At 39.2% G+C, this 16,233-nt stretch overlaps 2 protein-coding genes across 3 annotated transcripts in view; one reads left to right on the forward strand and one right to left on the reverse strand.

The window, feature by feature from the left end:
- The first annotated feature begins 850 nt into the window (after window positions 1-850).
- SDCBP (syndecan binding protein) lies at window positions 851-15,428 on the forward strand. 2 transcript variants are annotated; one of them, XM_083359808.1, is made up of 10 exons: window positions 904-1,015; window positions 4,734-4,831; window positions 5,722-5,777; window positions 8,623-8,701; window positions 9,240-9,349; window positions 9,704-9,859; window positions 10,339-10,514; window positions 10,706-10,877; window positions 12,920-13,011; window positions 14,784-15,428. In XM_083359808.1, the coding sequence occupies exons 3-10, from the start codon at window positions 5,727-5,729 to the stop codon at window positions 14,836-14,838; spliced, it is 891 nt and encodes a 296-aa protein (XP_083215934.1). In that variant the 5' UTR covers window positions 904-1,015; window positions 4,734-4,831; window positions 5,722-5,726; the 3' UTR covers window positions 14,839-15,428. The 2 variants fall into 2 exon arrangements, with proteins under 2 accessions (XP_083215933.1, XP_083215934.1); XM_083359807.1 differs by lacking the exon at window positions 4,734-4,831 and having other exon boundaries at window positions 851-1,015.
- Window positions 15,429-15,570: 142 nt separating this feature from the next.
- NSMAF (neutral sphingomyelinase activation associated factor) overlaps window positions 15,571-16,233 on the reverse strand; it is a 45,833-nt gene continuing 45,170 nt past the window's right edge. The window contains exon 32 of the mRNA XM_083359805.1: window positions 15,571-15,772. The gene's annotated coding sequence lies outside the window, so the exon portion shown is untranslated. The remainder of the gene's footprint in view (window positions 15,773-16,233) is intronic.

Raw genomic sequence — 16,233 nt, forward strand, 5'->3', positions numbered from 1 at the left:
TTGCAGAATAGTGCTGTTATATGGACCTAACTAGAGACACCCAAAACTATTTGTGCTGCTACATTGTGGACCAAATGAAATTTCCAAAGTCTTCAAGGTCAACTCTATGTAATAATTGCAATAATTTTATTTATTAGATTTTTATACTGCCTTTATTACATGCCCAATATTCCTGTTTTTCCTCCTGTTTTTCTCACAACAATCCTGTGAGGTGGGCTGGGCTGAAAGAATGACTGGTCCAAAGTCACCCAGGCTGCTTTCATGCCTAAGGTGGGACTCACAAACTCCTAGTTTCTAGACTGTTGCCTTAATTACTGACATGACCAAACCTGAGTGACTGTGAGGACACACACACACACCCCAAATCCAGGAATAAGCACAACTGGCACACAACACAGAACTCTGTTCTTCAAGCAGGAACTGTGAATCCAAGAGGATCCCCAGATTGTGCATGGAATCCAAGCGAGACCCACAGATGTGTAATCAAGCATCATTAGCATATTGATGATGGTTTACTTTCACAAAAATACAGTGAAGACTTTTGAGCGCCTTGTCAGTTTAAAGCTCATGGTCTCTGGGAACTTTCGCTGGCAATCTGCTAGGGATTTTTTCCCCCAGTTGTTTCAATGAGATATCGGAAGAAAGATCTGCCCTCCTCTTTTCTTTCCCGGATAGATCACATAAGTCTAAAGTTTGGACGGTAAAATCCTTGTCCAGAGTATCTATCAGTCTGTCGCTGATGGAGGAACCCAGGGCGAAGGGGGAAAGTCCTTTTCTGCGTAACTTCCCAAACACACAACTCCGAACCACAAACAATCTTGCCTCATTCCAAATACTCCCTTGTGCGGCTTCGTCAGACGTCACGAGGCCTCTGCGAGTGGCGCATGAGCATCGTAGCCTCCCTCTGCCTGGCTTGTTTCAGTCTTCGCCGAAGCAACGCCGGGAGGCGGAATAAGAGGTGGTGCCTCAGCGCTTAACGGTCTCCAGATTACTACCGCCGCCCGCCAGCCAGACGGTGAGCACCTTGTCCTTCAGCCCGCCGCTCGGTGTGAACGGCATGGAGCGGGGGGGTTGGGGGGGTGGGTGGAGGGGCAGCAAGGCGCAGGGGCCGAAGCGGGCGGGCGCCCACCAGGTTTCTTGGTGGGTTCTGAAGGGCAGGTTTCCGACAAAGAAAGGGAGAGCCGGGAAAGCTGAGCCCCGCCGGGCCTATAGCGAGCTTTAGGTGAAAGGCCCGTTCCGTTCAGGGAGGAGGGAAATAGGGAGATCTGCCCCCCCCTCCGGATCGGCAGAAAGCGGGGGTCCTTTGTCTACGCCAGGGGTAGGCAACCTCGGCTCTTTTATGACTCATGGACTTCAACTCCCAGAATTCCTGAGCCAGCTTGGCTGGCTCAGGAATTCTGGGAGTTGAAGTCCGTGAGTCATAAAAGAGCCGAGGTTGCCTACCCCTGGTCTACGCCTTCTGCTCTCAGGTTTCAGGTTCCGACCGATCAGGACCGCGCCCTTCGTTGTGTGGAGTTCGCCGTCCGGAGGGGACGGGAGCCCCTTCCCCTTACTCCCCAGCGGGGCAAGGAAGGGAAGCAGCCTGGCTCGGGTCCCGCTCCTCTGAGCAGCACTGCGTGGGGGGGCTGGGGGGGGACTGGGCCCCGGTTTCCTCCTCCGGCGAGGGACGGAAACCCACGCTCAATTATGGGAGGCGAAAACCGGGCTGGGAAAAAGAATAGAAGAAGGGCGCTGGAGGGCCTCGTTAATGGGCGCTGGCAGAAAAACTTCGCCGAGCTCTGAGGCGGATGGTGAAGAGGCCGTGAAGGAGCGCTTGGATTTCATTACGTAGCTTGTTTGCGTAGACGGGAAAGAAGGAAGTAATTGCGCTTTTTGTGAGAATTGGTTTCCTTTAACCGGGGAGGTGTGCCTTGATTTTCGCAACGATCCTTTAGTAATAAGGGGTCGAACCGATAGCGGCCTGATTCATACATCATATCTGGACTGGGATGCCTTGCGTACAGTCACTCATGCGCTCGTGACCTCTCGTTTAGACTACTGCAATGCTCTCTACGTGGGGCTGCCCTTGAGGACCACTCGGAGGCTTCAGCTGGTGCAGAATTTTTTTATTTTTTTATTTTTATTTTAATTCCATTTATATCCCGCCCTTTTCCGAAGACTCAGGGCGGCTTACAAGCTTAGCAGTAGAATGCAGCCGCGCGAGTTGTGTTGGGGGGGTCTCCCGATACTCCCATGTTACACCTCTGCTCCATGAGCTGCATTGGCTTCCAATTGCCCTCTGGGTGAGATTCAAGGTGCTGGTGATGACCTATAAAGCCCTACATGGCATGGGTCCGGATTACCTACGGCAACACCTGCTGCCGGCGTCAACTTCCCTCCGTCCAGTGCGTTCCCACAGAGAGGGCCTCCTCAGGGTGTCACCAATCAGAGAATGTCGACTGGTGACCCCCAGGGGGAGGGCGTTCTCTGTGGGCACGCCAGACCTGTGGAACCGCTTACTGGTTGAGCTCCGGGTGGCCCTCGACCTTCGCTCCTTCCGACGTGATCTAAAAACTTATTTATTTGAACAAGCCGGCCTGGTCTGATGGGTTTGGGGTCTGGGGTTTTAATATGGATTTTAACTAATGTATTATATCGGGCATAATTATTTAATGTTTTTTAACTTTTGTATTTCGTATTTTGATATTTATTGCCCTGTACACCGCCCTGAGTCCTTCGGGAGAAGGGTGGTATAAAAATTTAATAATAATTTAATAATAAAAATATTAAAGCTTTCTCCGAGTTGGTGTAGTATATAGTGTGAATCTAGCCATTAGGGTTTAGTGTAAAACCTGGTTTATGGATTAAAATAACCTTTAACTTCTGTGAAGACTTGAACTTCAACTCATACAGTATTTTGTCGTTGATCATGCTGGAAGAATTTGATGAATTAGAAATTAGAATTAGATTAAATTAAATTAAATTAGAATTCAAACTGTGATGGTTTGAACTTGAACTCAGATCTTTTGCCATTGATCATGTTGGGAAAGTTTGAAGAGGTTGAACTAAAATAATTGGAAAGCAACAAGTTCCCTGGCTTATGTTCTGAGAATGAATTTTTATTTTTTCCAGTAACACAGGATTTACCATACAGTGTTTTGTCATGGGTGAACAGAATCAGCATTTGCTATCTTGAAGTACTTCTCCCTTCATTTTATTAAAGATGTATTGTTAAAAAATACAATTATCCATTATTTGCATAGATTTTTACTAATAGTTTTAGATTAATTCTAACAGTATAAGTTTATGAAGTTTGAAATTAAATTCTGCTTCTGGCAAAAGCTTTTAGAGTTATGATTCCAGTTATCACTTCTGAATAGTATATGCTGATGGTACACCTTGAATTGGAAAAAAAATCATATGCTGTTTTTTTTACTTCTCCAAGGGGGCAACCCATAAAACATTTAAACAATTTAGAGAGCTGGATAAAACTAATTGCTTATAATGTATTCTTGTTATTATAATTATTGTTAGAAGTAACAAAACCATTATGAATAACTTGTCACTGATAGGTTTATCTTCCATGAATTTGACTAATCCTCCTGGTAAAATAATCCAGGTGGTTTGCCAACAATGTATGCTTTTGGGGTGAAGTCCATAGGTTTAAACTATCTTGAGTGTATTCTCTATTCAGTTTGTCAGGCAAACCCTGTAAATATTTACTTTTTTAGATTCATATGCGGCCTTTTGTACACAACCTCAGTTCTCTCTTCCTGTTTTTCCTCATATTAGCCAGATGAGGTAGGTTGGGATGAGAGTGACAGGCCCAGGATTACCCAGCAAGGTTGACATTAAAAAACTTGTTTACTTTTCTACATTATACATACACTATGTTTATACATCTCTAATATACTCCTGGTTTTTTGCTTCTTGTTAAAATAAAGAGCTCCAGTGTAATCTTTCTCATCTCTACAATTTTTCCTTTAGATGTTATGAGAATGAGCATGTTATCCGATGTCAGTTATTTTGCAGATATGTCTGTAACTGAAAAATAACTGAAATCATAAGTAGCATATTTTCATTTCTTTTTCTGATAATTTCTAATGTATAATTTACCCTTCTTTGTAGCAGATGACAATTTATCCTTTTTGTAGTAGGTTGCAATCTACTACAAGTCCATGACCATTTCTTGGTCAGTTATTGTCAGTTGAATTCAATGAATATAAAGTAAGGATTTTTTGGCTGAACATACTTCACTTTTGTCATGCCTCTCAATTAGTTTGGAAAGATCTGTTTGGAGGTATTAAGGAGATAATGAGTGATCTAATTTCTATTAATTCCACAAAATACTTTGTTATCCAAAGGATTATGCTTGCTGTCGTGTCTCTCCATTTATTCAGATCAAGGTACCTACTAGTATAACCAACGTATTATGTCACACAACGCAAAAACATCCTCTACCAAGTCTTCTGGATTTTAACCAGCAGTGAAATAAAGCAACAAAACTTTTTTCCCCCTGTATTTTCATTGATGCCCAAAATCTGAAGTTGCAGCTTCATGTTGCCTAACAGTAAAGCCAGATCTGATTCCTCAATTATTTGGGTTCTCCTCCCCTCCCCCAAAATTAGATTGCTCATCCCTAACTCTAGGTTCATAAGGAACAAGTTAAAAAGAATTAGGCTTATTGGAGATTCCAATGTTTATATTCATTTTGAGAACTGTCTCACCCCCAACTCTCCCTTTCTATCCTTCAGCCTGTAAGAGACTTCCCCTCTTATCCCAACACCAATATATACTCTTAGGAGCTTTGGTGAAGACTTTGTCAAAGTCCACTTAAACTCTACCTACTAAGGTACTGTTAATTCTATTCTATAATGTATGGCTGCGAAAGCTGAGCACCAAAGAATTGAGGCCTTTGAACTATGGTGCTGGAGAAGACTCCTGTGAGTCCCTTGGACTGCAAGGCGATCAAAGTGGTCAGTCCTAGAGGAGATCAACCCTGACTGCTCTTTAGAAGGCCAGATCCTGAAGTTGAAACTCAAATACTTTGGCCACCTAATGAGAAGGAAGGACTCACTGGAGAAGAGCCTAATGCTGGGAAAGATTGAGGGCAAGAGAAGAATGGGACGACAGAGAATGAAGTGGCTGGATGGAGTCATTGAAGCAGTAGGCATGAGCCTAAATGGACTCCAGAAGATGGTAGAGGACAGGAAGGCCTGGAGGAACATTGTCCATGGGGTTGCGATGGGTCGGATATGACTTCGCAACTAACAACAACAATTCTATGCTTGTTGGCTTTCTTGGAAGTATTTCGAAAGCTGAATAAATAGGTTTTACTGTGTTCTTTCTTCTCTTTCAAATAACCTGCACTTGCTGGGAGAGTTTGGGCAAGCCCAGATAGAGGTTGACTAGCCGGGGGGATGCCTCGTTGGGGGCTCCTTTCAGGTCCCTGGTTGGAACTGGAACAGGACGGAGTGCTCACCCACCCAAGGCAGCTCATGGGTCGAGAACACGGGCTTGCTAACCTCCAAAACAGCATCCTAACCACATGAGCTCCATGTTACTCAAGATTAAATAAATACAATTCTAGTAAATAACATTTTTTTAGAAATAGAAATTAATTTAATAATTTAGAAATAAAAAATGAATATTGAATTGTGGCTGTTAATAACTTTTTACAACTGTACTTAGAATGGACATTGGAATTTTGTTTTGCTTATTTAAAAACTTTTTTTCCTCTAGTGAAAATGTCGCTGTATCCTTCTCTGGAAGACCTGAAGGTAGACAAAGTAATTCAGGTATGACAAAATACATTTTATAATAAACTTTTGTTGTGGGTAAAACTTGGGTTTTGAGATTTCTAAGTATCACAGTAATTTAAAAATATTTGTGGTATAAATATTTAAAGCTTTAAAACTTGATTTCTTGAGATAATGTAGTATTGCAGGGGAAGAATAAACTCTTCTTTCATTAGTGTTGACCTTCCACTAAATGGAAAAACAGTAAAACTCTAAAATCAGTATCAATACTCCCATGTAACACCTCTACTCTGCGAGCTGCATTGACTTCCAGTTGCCCTCCGGGTGAGATTCAAGGTGCTGATGATGACCTATAAAGCCCTGAATGGCTTGGGTCCGGGATATCTGAGGGAACACCTGCTGCTGGCATCAAGCTCCCTTCGTCCAGTGCGCTCCCACAGGGAGGGCCTTCTCAGGGTGCCACCGATAAAAGATTGTCGGCGGATAACACCCAGGAGGGCCTTCTCTGTGGGTGCGCCTGCCCTCTGGAACCAGCTGCCCATGGAGCTTAGGACTGCCCCCGACCTCCGCACATTTCGCCGGGACCTGAAAACCTGGCTCTTTGAGCTCTCCGGCCCAGGCTGAGAATTTTTAACTGGGGTTTTTAATTCTAGGGTTTTTAATTCTAGGGATGATTTAATTCTAGGGATGATTTAATCTTTTTAAATTTGTTTTTAACTTTTGTATTGGTTGTTTTAAATGCCCTGTAAACCGCCCTGAGTCCTTCGGGAAAGGGCGGTATATAAATTTAATAAAATAAAATAAAAAAATAAATAATAATAGAGGTGATTTTAAAGTCTGACAGATCGGTGAAATAACCTTACCTCTAAACTGATGTTAAGTATAAGATAAGAGCTAAGAAAACGGGGAAATTTTTAGAGGTGATGACTTTCCTGAGAAATATGTAGGTTGCATGAGATCTTTGGATTGCATTAAGCCTTTTGGACAAAAGTCCTCCATGCCTGTTGCAGGATTAATGTTAGATGAGAACTTCAGTGACCAGATTTAACTCTAAATGTCAGTAAGCTCATTGGGTAATCTTGAATCAAAATTTCAGCCTTGAGTACTTGAGGGAAGACCATTTATACCAGCTTCAATTCCTGGAAGAAAGTGGGGAATGCTATTTTTTTTAAAAGTTATAGTTTACTGTGATGAGGACATTTAAGCTAGTGTTCCTTTTTGACTCCTTATCAATGTCATGGTGCACATAGAAGTAGAGATTGTAAATGCCTTTGTTCTTACTGCTTTTGTTGCATACTAGTTAAGCCCAACATCTAGTATTTTTACACTTTGTGAAATCAAGTAGAAGGGGGAGTGGGATACAATGTTGTTACAGTCAAGCTATGCATACAATGGGTGGGGCATGTTTTAAGCTTTCTATTTTAAACTTCAAAAATGTTTTAGACAGGAAAGCCGTGTTGGATAACTGTTTCATCTCACTGTTTCTCTGATCAAAACCTCCTTGTCCAAGTTGCTATCTTCCCATCTTTCCTTTGTGAATTTAACTGTTATCAAAGCACAGCTAATTGTGACTGTGCTGAAATAAAATAAAAAGGCAAGGTTCTTACTGTTGATTCAGATTTAGTTGAGCATCTGGAGAATTCCTTCTTAAAATTGCATCTTACATAATGAGGAAACAGAAAAATTACAAAATCTTATAAATGTTCATTTTACATACATATACATATGTATGTGTGTGTGTGTGTGTGTATACGTATAAGTACCCATATACGTATGTATATTTAAAAACATACAGGTAGTCCTTGCTTAATGACAGCAACTGGGGGTGGAAGTTCTATCACTATCATAAAGTGCAATATCATATGATTGCATGACTTAGGAATAGCAATCCTAGCAGTTCCTGTTGCCATTGCCAAGCAAGGATCACAGGTAATAAAGCAAAGACCACCTCACAACTTTCTGCATGCTTCCAACAAGCAGAGTTGAGGAAGCCCGCAGGAAGTTGCAAGCCTTTGGTGGCTCAGAAACAGGCTGGCAGTCAAATAAAGGGCTGATGTGCTGTGCTGGGTGGAGGGTGGCTGCTCTCATTTTGGGAAAGGTGCATCAGTGTCTGCCGCAGAGCTACATGAAGATACAGGGCTTGGGTTGGCAGCTACTGAGGATGGGAGAGTGCACCTATGCCCATGAGTAGTTGCTGCCAAGTGAAGGATGCTGTGTCAGTAGTCGCAGGTGGCTGCTTCCAGGTGAGGGAGGGTGTGCCAGTGGTTGCCATGCAAGCATTGCTGGACATAAATATAGTCTAGGCAGGAAGTGTTATGATTTTGCACACGCTAGCAATCACACTCTCTGAGCAGTTTGCAAATGCCAGCATATTGCCCCTAACAATCTGGGTCCTCATTTTACTAACCTCAGAAGGATGGAAGATTGAGTGAACCTTGAGCCGGTCAGGATCGAACTCCTGGCTGTGGGCAGAGTTAGCCAGCAATACTATATTCTAACTATTGCAGTACGGTTCATAAGTACACTACAATAAGATTCCCAGAATTTTGTACGCCAATAAACCAGGACCCTAGGGAAAAAAAGCTGTGGAAGCAACTTAACAGGACCAACTTGTAATCTTCCCTACTGGCTTCCCCATTGACTTTTCTTGTGGGATACAAGCAGGGAGATCACAAATGGTGACTATGTGACCGCAGGATCCTGCAACCATTGTAAGCTGAGTGTCAAGTGCCCAGATTGTGATCATGGGATCATAGGATGCTCTTTATGCTCAGTGCCATTGTAACTTTGAACAGTTGCTAACAAGTTATCATTAACCAAGACTGACTCCAAAACGTTCTATATTTTTATGTAGTTTAATCCTTAAATTTTTATTTCTGTATAGGCTCAGACATCCTTTGCCACAAACCCAGCTAACCCAGCAATTCTATCTGAAGCTTCAGCACCGATCTTTCAAGATGGAAGTAAGTTGATACAAGATTTGAAAAATCCTTGATACTTTATATAAATTTCATTGATTGTAGAAGAACTTATTTTTTAAATTGATTGTTATATATTTTGCTCTTAATATGTTCTTACTTTCATAATCCAAGCATATATTTATTTTTTAGCCTTTGAAATCCTGTCTATCGATGATTTCTGGCTTATCTCAAAATAAATGAATTTTGCAGGTTTTAATTTGAAGAAAAAAGCTCAGTGATGTTCTATATGGAGTGCAGTGTACATTTTGTGACCTGTTGTCTTATTTGTAAACAGAAAACCATTTTCTGTAGTGTAGAATCATTGTAAGATAATATACGGTAATGTTGCTGAGGTATCAAAGTGACTTTCACAAAAGTGAATTTAGTACCTCCAACTAGTGTGTTAATTTTTTTAAAATTCGAAAAGATAAGATTGGTGAAATATGAGGCATGCTGTTGATTTTGCCAAGAGCATAAGTGAGGGGACAGAAATACCATTGTAGCAAGATTATAGTAACCTTTTAATTTTTACTTGTTTTAGATTTATACCCTAAATTGTATCCTGAACTTTCCCAGTATATGGGTATAAGTTTGAATGATGAAGAAATTCAGAGAAACATGGCAATGGTTCCTGCACCAAATTCACAGGGGGTAAGTGTCATAATAGAGAACGGGGATTCCTTTGGGCTTTATTGATTTTGAGGGATTGAATTACTCATGAAAAAAGGGAAATAAAGATGGGATACTTTGTTGTGTATTCCCTCCCCTATAATTGAAAAAGTCATAACAAAAAAACCTTGCATGTGCTATGTTAAAACAGTGGATGAATTTGCTCAGCTTGAATTTACTTGAATCGTTGTCATAATTGTGATTTTATTGATGCTAAAAATATTACTATAACACCACACATAGGTCTGACTTATTTACGTCAAAGATCTATATCTAATAATAGGATTTGTGATGATTTTTAATTTCTTTTGGGGGGATTGTTTTTATACTCTATAGCTTGTTGCAAGACCTGCATCAAATTACATGGTAGCTCCAGTAACTGGAAATGATGTTGGAATTCGTCGAGCAGAAATTAAGCAGGGGATCCGTGAACTGATGTTGTGTAAAGATCAGGATGGAAAAATTGGTCTTCGTCTTAAGTCAGTGGACAATGTATGTATAATAAATGTTTTCATGCTAGAATTCAAAATAGAGAAATTGTTACATAACTTTATAGTTTATCTTTCAGCCCTTAATCTGCTATATGACTTTCAATATATGTGAGTTTGTCAGCAACAAATATTTTAAAAAATGAAAAAGGTTTATGAGTCAGAAAGAAATTCCTAACTTTTTAAAAATTAAACACTTTCATAAGTAATACAATTAATAGTGCAATCAGAGAACTAATATTAGCTTAATAAATTTTATCAAATTTATATATATATATATATATATATATATATATATATATATATATAATTAAATCTAGGAAATAGAAGATGTAATCTTTGTAATATAGTAATGTTAATAAAAGGTTGGGACTTGCTTATTTAGAAAAATGATGGATTTGTTCAGTATATTTTTGCTCTGCTTTTAATGTATACAGGAATTATATCCGCATGCACTTAAACTTACAAACATTATTGTTTTAGGGTGTATTTGCTCAGCTGGTTCAGGCAAACTCCCCGGCCTCACTGGCTGGCCTGCGATTTGGAGACCAAGTTCTCCAAATCAATGGTGAAAATTGTGCTGGATGGAGTTCTGAAAAAGCTCATAAAATTCTGAAGCAAGCTCCTGGGGAGAGAATTTCCATGGTTATTCGAGACAGGTAAATTTGCAGGATTATTGTACTTCACCTGAATTATATTAATATATTAGTAAGATCTGTGCATTCTATATTGTTATCTTGATAAGCTTCTGCACAGCCAATAAATTTGGGGTTAATTTTATTGTAGACAGTGGTTCAATAATACATTGGTAAATTTTATAAGTATTGAAGTACAAACATTTTTCTTCTAGGCCTTTTGAAAGGACTATTACCATGCACAAGGACAGCACAGGACATGTTGGCTTTATTTTCAAAAATGGAAAAATAACTTCAATAGTAAAGGATAGTTCTGCTGCAAGAAATGGACTTCTTACTGAACACAACATTTGTGAAATTAATGGACAGAATGTAATTGGCCTGAAGGTAGATATGTTTTTTGTAAATCTATGGTACTCTAATTAAATTGCCAAAGAATCTCATTTCTAAGCATATCAGTAATATACAGTTGTACCTTGGCATTTGACTGCTTTGAAACTCATCAAATTTGGTTCCTGACATATTTTGATGAAAAATTTTTTGTCCTGGTACTCATTTGTTTGGTACTCCACATGCAAGCTATAACTTGCATATGCAGTGTGCTGCAGCTGACAAAAAAGCCAACACAGTGTTTAGGCTGCATTAACAAAGGGATAGAATCAAGATCACTTTACAGTGCCTTGGTAAGGCTACACTTGGAATACTGCATCCAGTTTTGGTCATCACGATGTAAAAAAGATGTTGAGATTCTAGAAAGAGTACAGAGAAGAGCAACAAGGATGATTAGAGGTTTGGAGGCTAAAACATATGAGGAACGGTTGCTGAAATTGGGTATGTCTAGTTTAATGAAGAGAAGGGCGAGGGGGGACATGATAGCAGTGTGCCACAAAGAAGAGGGAGTCAAGCTATTCTCCAAAGCACCTGAAGGGAAGACAAGAAGCAACGGATGGAAACTAGTCAAGGAGAGAAGCAACCTAGATCTAAGGAAAAACTTCCTGACAGTTAGAACAATTAACCAGTGGAACAACCTGCCTCCAGAAGCAGTGAATGCTCCAACACTGGAAGTTTTTAAGAAGAGACTGGACAGCCATTTGTCTGAAATGGTATAGGGTTTCCTGCCTGAGCAGGGGGTTGGAATAGATGACCTCCAAGGTCCCTTCCAACTTTTTTATTATTATTGATCATCGCATAGTCAGCCAGATGTTCAGAGTGGATTTGGCATTTTTGCTTACCTATCGAGTCCTTAACAAGGACCTGGGATAGGCAGGTGTGGATGTTTGATAGTATTACAGATATCGTCGCAGGATGGAAACAGTTCCTCGTAAGGCTACCTATTGCAATTGACTAATGGAGAATTTGTCAATGCCAGTGGTGTTCCAGTTGTTTTGGGATTGCACCCAAGGCGCCTATTACTATTGGTACTACCTCCAAGGTCCCTTCCATCATCATCACCATCATCATTTTTTATTATTTTATTATTATTTTATTATTTTTATTTATTTATTGGTGTCAGTTGCCTCATGATTTTCTACCCTTTCCAGCTGAAACAAAGGTTCATGGATTAGTCATGCAGTATCTTTTGCCCTGTGCACATCCCCTTGCAATCTTGTTTTAGCTTCTGTGGTCATTTTGTGTATTTTTGCACAAAATGACACATTGCACATTGTTTTTCTTATCAGTACAGGTAAAGTGGAGATTTTATTTTATTTAATCTAAATCTTTATTAATTTTAATAAATTTTATTAGTTTTATTTCTCATGTAATTATGTACAATCCTATCTTTTGACGCATTGCCTTAAAATGTGCATTGTCTTTGGTTTGGGAATGCATTAATTTACTTTACTCCTTATGGTAAAGAACCAATTAAACACAAACTGAGATACCACTGTATATGGTTTCCTATTTTAAAACAAGAAAGCAATAGCAGCCACTATATTTATGTTCTGTATAGTGATGTAGGTTTCTGCCTTTTGTAGATTACTGATTACAGCGTTTTTTAAGTCAGCTTCTTCTATCTTTACTTTTTTTCTGGAAGTACTTCCATGTAGTTTCAGCCGTCCATTCTGGTTGCTCAATAGACTTAGTTTCTTTTAGAGCTACTATTCAATTGGTATTTTCTTCTAAAGAGCTGCTGGTTCCTCTTGCTGATAAAAAAAGAATATATGTTCACATATATTGTAGCTGTGTGCATGACTTTGTTGCTGTTAGTTTGCTTGCTTTAAAGATCTAGTAGCATGTAATGATAGCAGTCATCTCTTAAATAATGTGAAACTATCTTCTTTGCCTGTGAGGGTACTTTAATTTAAACTATTAAACTATTTTATTCACCCTTGAACTAGTTTGACTGAAACAAAGTTAAAACCATTGTGGTTATCTAAACAACTTCAAAACTTATTACAAATTTATGACTTTTACATTTTGTTTACCAGGATTCTCAGATTGCGGACATATTATCAACAGCTGGAAATGTAGTGACCATTACTATCATGCCTTCCCAGATCTTTGAACACATATTAAAAAGGTATGAGTATTTTTTTAATGTGTGGTATGGGCTCTTATCTTTTGAAAGGATGGATAATAATTCATTAAACCTACAGTGAAGATAAAATGCAGGTAGGTAAAGGGACGCGGTGGCTTAGTGGGTTAGGACGCTGAGCTTGTCGATCAGAAGGTCGGCAGTTTGGCGGGTCGAATCCCGAGGGCCGCTTAGCAGAGTGAGCGCTTGTTACTTGTCCCAGCTTCTGCCAACCTAGCAGTTCGAAAGCACGTAAAAATGCAAGTAGAAAAATAGGGACCACCACGGTGGGAAGGTAACAGCGTTCCGTGCGCCTTTGGCGTCTAGTCATGCCGGCCACATGACCACGGAGACGTCCTCGGACAAGCGCTGGCTCTTCGGCTTTGAAACGGAGATGAGCATGCGTGCTAGTCGTTTCCGACTCTAGGGGCCGGTGCTCATCTCCGTTTCAAAGCCGAAGAGCCAGCGCTTGTCCGAGGACATCTCCGTGGTCATGTGGCCGGCATGACTAGACCATTTCTTCATTGACCAAAGTTATGACAGTACTGAAAAAATAATTCTGACCAATTTATGACCATTGGAACAGTCCCTCAGAAATGTGATCACCATTACTATTGGCACATTTTGTCCTATGCCTGAATTTTACTTTTCTTTTTTCTCCCCTTGATGAATGAACTTCAAGAAAGGAAGCTTTTTTAGTAGACAGTAAACAGGCACTTGAACATTCCAAAGAATGGGGGAATAGTTAGGGGGCAAACAGAAACTGTAGATATGAAACAGTAGTCTTGTCTATTTCTAGCCAGAAAGCTCAGTTGTGGTGACATGATTTCTCATTTAATGATTGCTTCGCTTAGAGATAATTGCCTTCCCAATTAGGGTCACTGTGAGGATAATCTGTACCTTATTCCAGCAACTTTAGCCTCAGTTAAATTGGAAAGCATCTAAACTTTACTGCTGAAATAATTGAAAACTTAACACTTTTAATTCTTGAAGTTTTTTTTAAGAGTAAATATATTAATATAAGAGAATATATTTAGTTCAGGGTTTAATTGGGAGTCTTTAGTGGTGAGTTTGGTTGTTTACTTGCAGATGTTTCATTCCTCTACTAGATAATACAAGTGAATGTGGAGTTTGCTACCTGCTTATATACAGTCTGCCAGTTTTGAAGGGGTTGTGGTTTTTTTTCGTCTGTAGTTCCTTGATTTGGGGTATTTTTTCTGCTTGATAGCAACCAAACTCAGAGAGCACCAAGGATTCCACATATTAATGAGTTATAATTCTTTGCATATATTTGCTCATAGAATAACATTGTAGCTGTGAGATGGGAAAAAGGTCCATGTGCAAGGGTTCAAAATTAACTGAATTATTGCTAGAAGTCTATGCATAGGAATATTTTCAATTACTGGTCATGCTGGCCACATGACCACGGAGACGTCCTCGGACAAGCGCTGGCTCTTCGGCTTTGAAACGGAAATGAGCACCGGCCCCTAGAGTTGGAAACGACTAGCACGCATGTGCGGGGGAAACTTTACCTTTACTTTTATCTGATTAGTATTAGATAAGTGTCAACCATTTGGTTTATGGCTGCAGAAGAACTCTAAACTGATCCCTCTTTTTATTCCTCCTCATGGCTCTGCCAATCCTTCTACACAATCCTCCTAATACTCATTTATGGATAATTCAAATATTTTGCTCTATTCTTTTTGTAATTCTGCAAATTTTGAATGACTTACATATTCCATTATGAGCTAATACATTGTGAGCTTTTTTTTTCCTAGGATGGCTTCAAGTATTATGAAAAGCTTGATGGATCATACTATTCCTGAAGTCTAAAATTTATTTTGGATGCATTTGTAATTGAGACACTGCTAAACCTGGGCTACTACATCTCTGCAATATTTACATTCTGCACATGAGCCTTTCTTTGACATAAAATGTTGCATTGAGCATTTATATAACATGGCTGGGAATGTCACATTTGAACATAAAACCTTGCTCAAATTTTCCATTTTGTATTCATCATGCTACTTTGACAAAACTTATGCTTCTTTCATAGGGTTGTACTATGTAGGTCAGGAAAATTTCTGTCATTAAAAATGGAAGAAAACTAATGTTTGTGAAAGCGTCTAGTATTTGCTTTCTTTGATCCAGATATACTACTGCTCTTTGTACTTTTTCAGATTCATTTTTGTACTGCATCTATCAGTGAGAATATAACTTAGTGTTAATTAACTGATTTTAGTAATCTTGTTTACAGAAAGCATGCTGGTTAAACTGAGCATAGCTTGTATTTATCATTCCATAACTTTTAAAATAATGTTTGTCATCTTGCTGTCTTATAAAATCGTTCTAATATGCTTATATTGTGTTGCCTTAATCCTCTTAAAACTGAAATAAAGTTGCAAATATATTCACTTTCTAAATGGGTAGTATTTTGCATTGATGAATCTCTAAATCCTTCCTGACTATTAGCAGTATAATCCAGTATAAAGGACGCAGTGAAAGTGTTAAACATTTTACCTCAATGGTGTGCTTCATGGGCTCTTGAAATAGTAAAATTCAGTGTAAGCTATAGTATTTCTTTTATTACATGAACCAATTTTACTAATATCAAATAAAATTAATATTGGAGATGACTTAACATTTTAACAGGATACTCATTAGGGTTTTTAATTTCTTCTCTAGCAGATAATCTTTTGATACAGTAATTTTAAGAAATCAGCAATTTACTGATGAAGTTCTATCAGTTGGATGTCAAGCTTTAATGCTAGGAGGCAAATAGAAGAAAAAAGTTACAAATAATGGCATATATGTGAATTCTATCAGTGTAATACAAGGAAATAGATGTAATCCTTAATTGCTTAGCAATCATATCTGCATTAAAATAATAGAATTACCTCTGAAAAGTAAATGACTTATTGGCACATACTAATGAAGAATCATTGGGAATTATGACTTACATTGTCAATTTAATAACATGTTTTTCTATTAAGCTGATCACTTTAGAACAGGGGTGTCAAATTGCCGGCCTGCGGGCCGTATGTGTCATGGTGAAACCGCGCCCACCCCATTGCCGGCAATGGAAAAAAAGACAATGTCGCGACACGTCACGTGACATTGCGAGTTTGACACCCCTGCCTTAGAAGGCGAGGTTTAAGAGAACTAGAAATAACATTAAACAATGTTACGGCAAATGAACAGTATTTAACCACTACTACCCCAAGCAGA

Source organism: Vipera ursinii, assembly GCF_947247035.1.
Source record: "Vipera ursinii genome assembly, chromosome: 3".
In the NCBI taxonomy this organism is placed as follows: domain Eukaryota; kingdom Metazoa; phylum Chordata; class Lepidosauria; order Squamata; family Viperidae; genus Vipera; species Vipera ursinii.